The sequence below is a fragment of the Sinocyclocheilus rhinocerous genome, unplaced genomic scaffold (assembly GCF_001515625.1).
Source record: "Sinocyclocheilus rhinocerous isolate Xijiao unplaced genomic scaffold, SAMN03320098_v1.1 scaffold303, whole genome shotgun sequence".
Taxonomy (NCBI): Eukaryota; Metazoa; Chordata; class Actinopteri; order Cypriniformes; family Cyprinidae; genus Sinocyclocheilus; species Sinocyclocheilus rhinocerous.
This window is the reverse complement of record NW_015656152.1, coordinates 966,758-977,763: the sequence shown is the minus strand read 5'-3', so window position 1 is coordinate 977,763 and position 11,006 is coordinate 966,758. Positions and strand designations below refer to the sequence as shown.

At 34.7% G+C, this 11,006-nt stretch overlaps 1 protein-coding gene and 1 long non-coding RNA gene across 2 annotated transcripts; both read left to right on the top strand.

The window, feature by feature from the left end:
* Window positions 1-4,007: 4,007 nt before the first annotated feature.
* LOC107719376 (microsomal glutathione S-transferase 3-like) lies at window positions 4,008-4,964 on the top strand. Its single transcript, XM_016526786.1, has 4 exons — window positions 4,008-4,092; window positions 4,297-4,354; window positions 4,466-4,538; window positions 4,646-4,964. Exons 1-4 carry the CDS (start codon window positions 4,028-4,030, stop codon window positions 4,786-4,788), a joined length of 339 nt encoding a protein of 112 aa, XP_016382272.1. The 5' UTR covers window positions 4,008-4,027; the 3' UTR covers window positions 4,789-4,964.
* A 2,745-nt stretch (window positions 4,965-7,709) lies between these two features.
* On the top strand, window positions 7,710-9,107 carry LOC107719378 (uncharacterized). Its single transcript, XR_001637511.1, has 3 exons — window positions 7,710-7,785; window positions 8,487-8,560; window positions 8,907-9,107. It is a non-coding gene; the product is annotated as an uncharacterized LOC107719378 (long non-coding RNA).
* Window positions 9,108-11,006: the final 1,899 nt, after the last annotated feature.

Sequence of the window (11,006 nt, the reverse complement as noted above, 5' to 3'; positions counted from 1 at the left end):
TGTTTATGCTGGGATGTTGTGGAGCTTAGAAGATGTTACAGAACCATTTTATGTAAATTTATTTGATGTACTGAAAAAAATATAGATCACTTTTATGCAGGCTTTTGCGGGCAGGAGTGGGACAAAACATGAATGTCGCGGGCGGGAGCGGGACCAGATAAGATATATTTCTGCGGGAGTGGGCGGGCGCGGGACAGAATCTTGCGGGAGCGGGACTGAAAAACCCGTCCCACGCAGGTCTGTAGTTAGAAGTCCCGGTTGCTATAGAAACAGTCAACATTCTGGAGATGCACGCTTAGGACTGTGCATGCGCTTTGACTAGTCTAGCCTGAAAAATAAGCTATTTTTAACGTTATTGGAGCAAAAGAAACAACATTTATGAGACAGTTGTTGTCAGATTTCATTGGTGATTTCAAATATTAAATTTAATCGTAAGCTTGGCAAACTGTTTTGGAGAATTTGATGTTTCCCCATTCAAAGAGATAGGAGCTGCACTTGCATGCCCGAGAGGCGTTTCAAAGATGGCCGCCAAGTGACATGATTTGCCTTAAAGTCCGCGTGAACCGGAAGTTGCTGCCGACTTTATTTCAGTGTAGTGACGTATTTCCAGCTGAAACGGAATATTGAATAGAGGGCATGGTTTTATTTTTGCGCTCCTCCTCTCTGTCTCTCACTCATAGCAATCTAACGGTTAGAGGGGTGTGTTTAAGGCTATGGTTTAAGGATATTCTGCCCAAGCCGTCAAACTGACGTCATCAGAAAAGGAATTGCATTCCAGAGCGGAAGTAAATGTTCAGATTTTGATTAAAGATTACGAAGACAAACAATTTTTTTAACTTGCACGGATTAATTGTTCACATCATTACTAGCAATGTGCGCTAGTAAAGTAAATAAAGTCAATTTTGATTGCATGCGGACTTTAAAGGGACTTTGACACTTCACAACCATAGACTGTAGGTGCGTTCACGCCATGTCGTAATTACCGTAATTACGAGATGCCAACTTGTAAAAAGCATTCACGTCCTCATAGAACTCGTAATTACAACTTGTAAACTGGGGATTTTCTAAGAGTTATGACTTGTACCACCTGACAGCCACAGGTTCATTTAGCTGCTATGTTTAGGTGTTGATAGTGTTGCCATAGAAATGCATAATTCAGAGTCCAAGGACGTGAACAACTCCGATTAGAACCTAACGTGTTGTCATTTCGAAATTATCGTAATTATGACATGGCGTAAATGCAGCATGTGAACAGCTCCAAGTAGAACATCACGTGTTGTCATCTCGGAATTACAGCAATTACGACATGGCGTGAATGCAGCATAAGTACACAACCGAAAACGCAGGTCACATGACCATTCATGCAGGTACAACAATGTGCATGACGTCATTGTTTACACGGTCGTCAAGGATACGCAGAGCCGAATGTGGGCAGCCACGCCATCATTTTCAAGGGTCTCCGTTTTGGTCCGGTTACACTGAAACGCAACCCCGTCTGCAGCGTTTTCGAAGGTCGAAAACGCCAGAGTAGTGTAAACAACAGGCGTAACCATGGCAAAAATTATGCGTTTTAAAACGAAAACGCACTGGTGTAAATGTAGCCTCAGTCTTGTTAGTCTTTTAGTTTTGTTCGCTTGGCTGTTTCCAGAAATTTGTCAAGTTTTTTCGTCAGGTGTCTTTTTTAATTATATGATGTCATTACGTTGCTGTCTTGCCACCAGCCAATCGCTGCATTGCTGATCGTGGTTTTGAGTATCGATATATCTGCCCTTTTCAGGCAACACGAGAACGCGCACTAATCTTAGACAACTTAATCCAGATATTTTAATCAAATCCGCTAATTCGTTTGAAGAACCAAATTAGCCAGAGATCAGTTATCACGATTACTAGATCTGGAATCTTTCAAATAACCTCAGATGTATTAAGTAAGTACGAAGAACGGACCCCAGGGCTAGTTTTCATTCCTTTTGGGAGGGTTTTGAGTAAGCTTTGGGCTGGAAATTTTTCTGGGACCTGGCATCCCTGCTCAAGTACGTACTGATTTCCTTAATCTAGTGCGAAGTTCATTCTCATTAGATTGCACAATGGAGATTAATTGAAATGATGGTTCTATCAAAATAACATAAAATTAACGTGTGAATATCAATATAGCCCAAATGGATGAGTAGCGAACGTTCAAAAATAAATGGGAGCAATCATGACTGAATGTCTCCTTATTTTATTAAAAATATCAAGCTATACCGATTTATTTTGCATGCATGATCTTGCAAAAATGTCCCTGCACAATTAAACAAAATCTATGGCTGTCGCGAATAAAGTGAAAATGAAATAAAAAGTGTAGATTGCGGCATTAAATTTAGATCTGCATCATGCATTTAGATGCTGCATCACATTTATTTTTAAAAGTGTTTTACTTTGTTGCGAATCTTAACCAATCACACACGATTCTGTTGAGCTTATTGATGCAGTGGCCAATTAGAAGCGTTCAGATGAGTCATCGCTGAAACACCGGAGTTTATTTCAGAATGCGAGCTCGCTGACTGAATTCTGCTCTCTCGCAAATGATCTCATCATAAGCAACAAAGTGCAGATGTATCTACGATGTAAGTAAGAGATTCATTCATCATACAGTATGTAGACAGCTTCAGTGTTTATAACGGGGGAGTTTTTTGAAAGATCTTAAACTCGTGCCAGACTTAAGTCAGTGATAATATTCTTTGATAAATAGCCTAAATGTGCTGTGCTCACATTCTCTATATGATTTATTCGTTGTTTGAATAACCGTGGAAATTAAATCGTTACAATTAACAGGCCTAACTTACGTTTTATTAAATTGTGATCATGTTAAATACAAATTTGGTAATATTAAAATATTTTATGACATGAGACCCATTATCCGGTAGCCTATACCTATACAATATACTTGCCTAAAAAGACGGGTATGATGTGCGTTGTTAACAGATTACACTAACATTATGGAGTTGGGTCACCCTCAGCCTTTGGAGGAAAAAAAAAGTTTTCAAAAGCACCCCCCCATGGGGTTTTACTAGACTGTAGTGTTTAAAATAGGCAGCTGTTGTATTTAAGTATTTTTCAGCTTAGTGTATTTTATCATTTTTGTTTTTTGTTAATTGTGCAACTTGCATTACTTTGTTATCGCCATAGCCCTGCATCTGACGTGGCGTTAAAAACTAAAATACATTTTTATTCAGGATTAAAAAAAGAAAATAAAAAAACAGGTAATACAAAGTATTTTGATATGCATATTTCTTATATTTTATAATATAATTGTTATTTTAAAAAATAAACCTTTTTAAATGGTTCCATTTTATAAACAGATTTGCATTTGGCTTCTTGACGGACGACCGGATGGGGCTTATGGAGTTTGAACCTTTACGATTACTGTACTAATTACTCTCTCTAAAAAGTATTGCATTACTTATTACTAATTACTTTCTAAATCCCATATCAACCTCAACAAGTTGAGCAATACAAGGATAGACATGAATCTACTCTTAATTCTTTCAAATAAATAATGTTAAATGGCATAACTTATTCTTGAGCTGAGCAAAGTATTTAAAGGGAAATGTTTACATTAAAAACATACATTTTTATTTTTAATCCAGTGTTGTTTTTACATAGAATTGTTCTATATAATTACATCAGAAGTAACTAATTAAATTACAGAAGATTTAAGAGTAATCCCTTAAGAGTTATCCCATTGCAACTTTATTTTACATCTATAAAATTAACAAACAAGCATAAAAAAACAGACAATTCACACACAGCATAACCTTCCCTTTTAAAAATTGATCAGTTTTGCTATCCTAACCATACACAATTATACATTTAGTTGCATTTGATTGTTAACATTAGCATTTATTCCTACCACCATGTCTGCAACCCATCAGAACAAACCCACTGGTTGAGAACCACTTTTTTAGAGCACAAAAGTACTTTAAAGATTTTGCTTAATGGTCTCATGACATGCGTGCATTAGTTTAATTTTATTTTCTAGTATCCGACAATGTACAGTGATGATCCAGAGACTGGTCAAAAATTCAACTGTATCCAGCGAGCGCATCAGAACACGTATGTACATTATGCATCACTCAAGATATATGTGTGTGTTCAGGGCAGATCTTATATTACTGCAGAATATTAATGCTTCCTTGACAAGAAATATCGGTTTACCGAATGTTTTACATTTCATATAAAAATGAATGTTGTGGGGGTTTGTCCTTATTTTCTGATGATTTAGTGATTTTCACATCTGTAATTATTATTGTGAAACAGAGTTGAACTCTTGTCGCCATTCCTGTTTCAATTATCTGTGGGAGGGATTCAGCATCCAGTGAGTACAGATTCAAGCTTTATTAACCCTTACCTGGAGGTGCACTCTAAATACACATGCAAGATAATGCAAACTCTGAAGTGAACTCTTTATTGTGTTTGTGATTCTCAGTGCCTGGCCAGTGTGTTGGGAATGATCTGGATCGTCAGTCGGGTGCTGTACGCTCATGGATACTCTTCTGGAAGTGAGTCTCAATCTGATCTGCGAATATTAAAGACAGTTAAACTGACAGTATAGATACAGATCAAAACAGCTAGAGAAATGTTTCTGTGTTGTGTTCTGTCCTGTTAGAGCCTGAGAAACGCCACCGTGGGTCGTTCGGTATGGTTGCTTTGCTGGGTCTGTTTCTTTGCACGGTGAACACCGGGAGAACGCTGCTCGGATGCGATCATGGGTTAAAATGGGTCAAATGGCCGAAATGTTTTAAACAGTGAAAACTGCGTTTACAGATCAGTCCTGTTCTAATTCTACATTCTGTAAAATGTCGTTTTAAAAAAACACTTATTTTCTCTGTTTTGCAAATCTAGAAAAACACAAGAGACACTTCACACTGTAAGAATTTGCTGTGTGTACATTTGTGCTTTAAATAAATGGCACAAAAGTTAAAAAGTTACATTCAATTACTTTTTTTTGTCATAAAATTACATAAAAAGGACATTTGAAACATGCATACTATAACAACCAAGTGCATGAGTGTTATTTTAGTATCATTGAGGTACTGTTAACGTTTTAGTAATTTTGTTGTGTTTTTCGTGTCATTGTTTTTTTTGTCTGTAGCCTATAGTTTTTATTTATTTTTATTTCAGTTTTAATTTGTTATATTTTGCTACATCAAGTTAAATTAAATTAAAATAAGAAATGTTGCTTTGGCAACTAGCTAAAATATATAATTTATTATTTATGTTTAAGTGTTGTTTTAATATTTTACTTCTCTTAACGTTCATTTCAAGTAACAGGTTTTTGTTATGTTTTAGTTTTTATCTGTGCCACATTTGACATTTGACTAAAGGGAAGAAGTCAAATGAAAAAAAGAAAAAAAAAAGAAAATATGCTTAAAAATACCATATTAATACCAATCAAAACTAAAGCTAATTTATCGAAACTTTAGAAAAATGTAATATTGTGCCTCATTCATTGACGTGTTTAACACAAGATTATTTTAATAAATTAGAAATTATACAAATATATTCCAGAAACTGCAGAACATGTAAGTATAATGTCTATCTATAGCATTAGTTCGATTGTATGCCAAGTACAATGTTGTGGATATTGTAGCAGGGATATGAGGTGTTCATGTGTTTAGGGTACTTTTTACATTTTTTAACACACAGGTTTATGCAGTAGAATATAATATGTGTAGATGGAGTCATATCATAACATAGAGGGTCTTTTTTTCTCTCCATCATTTTTACTACTAGGCCTACTACTCCTAAGGAGTGAGCGGCCATTAAACAAGATTAACTACATTTCCCATAATCCATCTGTCGTGCCGGAAGTGGCGTGATTGTGGCTCCTGGATTTAAACTTGTCACTGATCCCATGAAAAGACGATTTTAGACATAAAATAACACTTTTAATGAGAATTTCCATGACAGGACATGCGTTCATGAGGTTTCTCTGAAGTTACCGGTCTCTCAGTGTTTTGAAGCGTCGTTTCAGTCGTTTGTTTACTAAAGCCGAAACACCTCTGCATTATTATTATATCAGGTGTCGCTACGCGATCCGTTTACCTGTCGCTGTTACCTCACCTGTCATCATAATTCCCCATGGTTTTATGTGTATTCATACCGCAGGCAGGGTTTAGGCTCGCATTTTAATCGAGAAGTTGATTATCGGTCGCTCAGGATGAACTGGGATCAGCAGTTGCGCTCCATCATCTCCGAGGCTGATGAAAGCGGCGCAAAAATGAGGGTAAGATACTGTTTCATCTCTAATAATTTGATTAATTTTAATTTTCTGTACATGTGTGTCAGTTTAGTGTGTTGTAGATGCTAGCTGCTAGAGTGCGCTCTTTATGTCTGGCAGATGAAATAAAAGCGACAGTTCACTCAAAGTTAAAATGTTGTCATTGTTTACTCACACTCATGTTATTCTGCACCTGCATGACTGACTTTTGTAGTAAGCTTAATACAAAGTTATTAATAATGTGTCTTACAGGGAACGTCTTACTACACATGGAAGATCTCCCAGAGAAACAGAAGGTAAACTCGTTTTTAAATGATTAAGTCCATTAATGGAACCTAAATAATAAATGTTGGCAGATGGGGATGTTCTGTGTTATTGTTTTCTTTTCCTAATCTGGAAATAAAAGGGAAGTTAAATACATACATAAAATACCTTCCAGGCCTACAGAAGTCTTGGAAATTTTAATTAAGTTTTATGGTCAAAATATTAAAATACTACATATTCTGTTTGGGAGTAATGTTGTTTTAGTATATTTATATACTGTTGTAGTTTTTTTATTTTTTATTAATGTTTTAAATAAGCTCTTTATATTTTTATTTTAAGTAATTTTATTGTAAAAATGTTCTTTTGTAATTTTTATTTTTTTAAGTGCTATTTAGGTTTAATTTATTTTAATTTCAGTTTTGGTTTTAGATTTTATTTATTTCCAGTAAATAATTATGGTGCGTGAGGCTAAACTTATTTCAGTTCTAATTTTCATTTAGTATAAGTATTTCATCTTCAGCACATAATGCATTGGTAGGCCCTAATTTTTTCTAAATTCCATTTTATTTTTTTCTGGATTCAGTTTTTTTCCGTTTTAAAAGTTCTTGATTCCATTTTAATGGTTAAATAAAATTTTGGTAATCAAAAAGAATGTCTAATCAATTGAAATCTTACACAGTTAAACAACAATTTATCAAAAGTTGAACAAAAATGTAATTTTTATGGCCCTATGAAATCCATTTTATTATTACCCAAGTTCCATTAAAATTTTCACAAATTCATTAAAATGTTTCTGTATTTAGTTTTAATGGTTTAATTAAATTTTAATAATCAAAAAGCATTTCTAATCAGTTGAATTCATAAAACTTAAACAATTTAATTTATTAAATTTTTTTACAATATTAGGGTCCTTTTATTTTTCAGAAATTCTGTTTAAAATTTTTCTTGATTTATGATTTAATAACTTCATTATCAAAAACAGTGGAAGGCATAACATTTTAACTGATTTAATTAATGTTTTAAAATGTAATCAAATTAAAATGTAACCGTACCTTTTCATTTTTGTAAAATAAAGTGATGCACAACAAAGTATAATTTTACTGTTAAAATTGTATGATATTCCTTAAAAGAATAATGCTAAATGATTAATTGTACAGCCGTAGTTTTGATTTATTAATCCAAAATTGAGAGATGGATCGAGAGCTGAGCAGTCTGAGAGGTCAGATCAACCGAGCCGCGACTCTAGGAAACTAGGAAGAAAGGTCTGTAATGGTTCTTTAGTGACATATTTATAAGCAGTATTTATATTGTGCACTCCAACATTGTTCAGTCTCGACAACAAGGGAACTGACCAAATTAAAAGAGGCTTAAAAACACCCTAATATCCATGATTTCCTAATTTTATATAAAAATATTCTAGTTTTGAATATTTAATTCCATTTAATAATTTAAGTGCTTATGCTTAAACCCATTTCATTTAGTTGCCAAGGCAATTCATCTATTATTTATCATTTATTTTATTTCAGCTTTATTTCAATTATGAAAAGTGTTTTAATATTTTTAGTTAATGATAATAGCCCTGTTTGGGAATTAAATTGCCATAAAATAATTTTAAAAATCCTTATTTAGTCATTTTGAGGGACTGGAGAAGTTTTGAGACAATGGAACTGACCAAATTAAAATTAAAAATGTAAATTATGTTTTTAGCGTAAAATGACCTTAATATCCACAATTTACTTTTTTTTTTTTTTATCATCACTGGTTCTGGAGGGCGAGTGATCTGAATAGTTTACTTCCAACCCTTATCCAACACACCTGTTCATCATTTTTAAATAGTCTTGAATACTTTGATTAGCTTGTCAGGTGTGTATGATTAGGGTTGGAACTAAACTCTGCAGGACACCGGCCCTCCAGGAGCCGAGTTGAAGAGCCCTGGTTTATAATGATCTTCGTCTGTCCACAGTTTCAGCTCTAAACTCCGCAGAGAAGAACTGGAGCAGCTCAGGAGAGAGGTGGACATTCTCAAAAACAAACTCAGTAGGTCGTTAACTAGTCACTTTTCATCTTTGAGGCCATAGATGGATGAACTGACTTACATTAGATATATACACTATAGCGTTAGACGCATAAATCAAGCTCTTTCAGTGTTGTGTTATTACAGTCAGGGCTCTGCCAGAGCAAATATACTTTGTGTCAAAATAAACATGCACAGCCGATGCGCTGCTTTCACTGTCACACAAATAAACATCCCACTCAGATACTGCTTGTGTTTGTGTTGGCTTCACATTCATAACGGCTTCAATATTGATAGACATTCAGACTCTGGTTACATTTATACCGTGTTCATAAATGTTAAAAAAGCTAACTGGTTGTGTTTCTGTAGTGTGGCAGGAGGAAGATAGATACGTTCCAGCTCCAGTCAGAGGCCAGAGAAACAAGGAGACAGTATGAACGCAGCTCTAAAGTAAAGAAATTACACACACGCTCATATATGTACACTATCGCTCAAAAGTTTGGGGTCAGGATGAAAGCAGTTAATAATGTTATTCAACAAGCATGTATTAAGCAGCACAACTGTTTTCAACACTGATAACAATAAGAAATGTTTCTTGAGCAGCAAAACGGCATATCAGAATGATTTCTGAAGGATCATGTGACACTGAAGACTGGAAACTCCGCAGAGAAGAACTGGAGCAGCTCAGGAGAGAGGTGGACATTCTCAAAAACAAACTCAGTAGGTCGTTAACTAGTCACTTTTCATCTTTGAGGCCATAGATGGATGAACTGACTTACATTAGATATATACACTATAGCGTTAGACGCATAAATCAAGCTCTTTCAGTGTTGTGTTATTACAGTCAGGGCTCTGCCAGAGCAAATATACTTTGTGTCAAAATAAACATGCACAGCCGATGCGCTGCTTTCACTGTCACACAAATAAACATCCCGCTCAGATACTGCTTGTGTTTGTGTTGGCTTCACATTCATAACGCCTTCAATATTGATAGACATTCAGACTCTGGTTACATTTATACCGTGTTCATAAATGTTAAAAAAGCAAACTGGTTGTGTTTCACAGTAGTGATGGGTCATACGCTCAAGTATGATTTTTGTTTTGTTTAAAATTAATTTAATACTTTTAAAGTATGAATCTAAAACTTTTTTTTTGCATGGACACATTCAGTTGATCAAAAGTGACAGTAAAGACGTTAATGTTCATCAAAGAATACTGAAAAAAGCAATATCACGGTTTCCACAAAAATACGAAGCAGCCCAACTGTTTTTTTCAACACTGATAACAATAAGAAATGTTTCTTGAGCAGCAAAACGGCATATCAGAATGATTTCTGAACGATCATGTGACACTGAAGACTGGAATAATGATGCTGAAAATTCAGCTTTGCATCACAGGAATAAATTACATCTTAACATATATTAAAGTAGAAAATGCTTATTTTATACTGTAATAATATTTCACATTATTACTGTATCAAATAAATGCAGCCTTGGTGAGCAGAAGAGACTTCTTTCAAAAACATGGCAAAACCTTTGCATTTTCACATCCTTTATTTATCTTAATGGGGTGTTTTTTTCCCCCCAAAAGTTACTCGAGGTTTCTTTGATTCTCAGACAGGCTGTTTTTGCTACTGTACCTTTAATGTGCATTTAACTTGACTTCTGTATGTAAATGACTTCTGTTATGATTGGCTAACGTTTGTGAACACACTCAGGTCATGGTGCTTAATATGCAAGAGTCGTTTACATAAGAATTTATGTTTTTGCTGTGTAGTTTCAGTTCACACTCATGTGAGGTTTGTATTCTGCAGACGTTTGAGAGTTTCACAGACTCGTACTGCACACACAGTTTTGAACTCACTCGGATGGTGTCACAGATGGAAATGGAAACCTCTGTCTAATGTTGACGTAAGTAGGTTTAAAGAGTGTAACGGACAGTTTACTTGTCATTAAGGCTTGAACCGTGCTATTTATGCTATAATTGATCTACGTTCATGAGTTTTTGCAGTATTTTTTATGACTGACACACATTAGATAGAGATAGTCTTGCTTTGCAAGTATTGCACTGACATACTCTGAGGTATTAGCTACCAATGTAAGTGGCAAAACAGCTTTTGAAATTATGCAAAAAGAGTGTTTTCAATATGAACATGCAACGCATAACATCCATTTAGTCAAAAAGAGTTTGACTCAGGCTTGTGTACATGTTTTAAATGTATTTGCAGTCAGTATTTGGAGCATGTTTGCAAAAATGCTTGTTATATTTTTAACATGCATTGATTTGTTCACAGTAAGACCAGAAATGCGACCCTGGACCACAAAAGCAGTCTTAAGTCGCTGGGGTATATTTGTAGCAATAGCCAAAAATACATTGTATGGGTCAAAATTATCGATTTTTCTTTTATGCCAAAAATCATTAGGATATTAAGTAAAGATCATGTTCCATGAAGATATTTTGTAAATTTCC

Excerpts from the sequence above, each read along its gene's own strand:
- LOC107719376 (XM_016526786.1), top strand. The coding sequence starts at position 4,028 with ATGTACAGTGATGATCCAGAGACTGGTCAAAAATTCAACTGTATCCAG. Across the intron at positions 4,093-4,296 it reads CAGCGAGCGCATCAGAACAC|AGTTGAACTCTTGTCGCCAT; the intron begins GTATGTACATTA and ends ATTGTGAAACAG. Across the intron at positions 4,539-4,645 it reads TCATGGATACTCTTCTGGAA|AGCCTGAGAAACGCCACCGT; the intron begins GTGAGTCTCAAT and ends CTGTCCTGTTAG.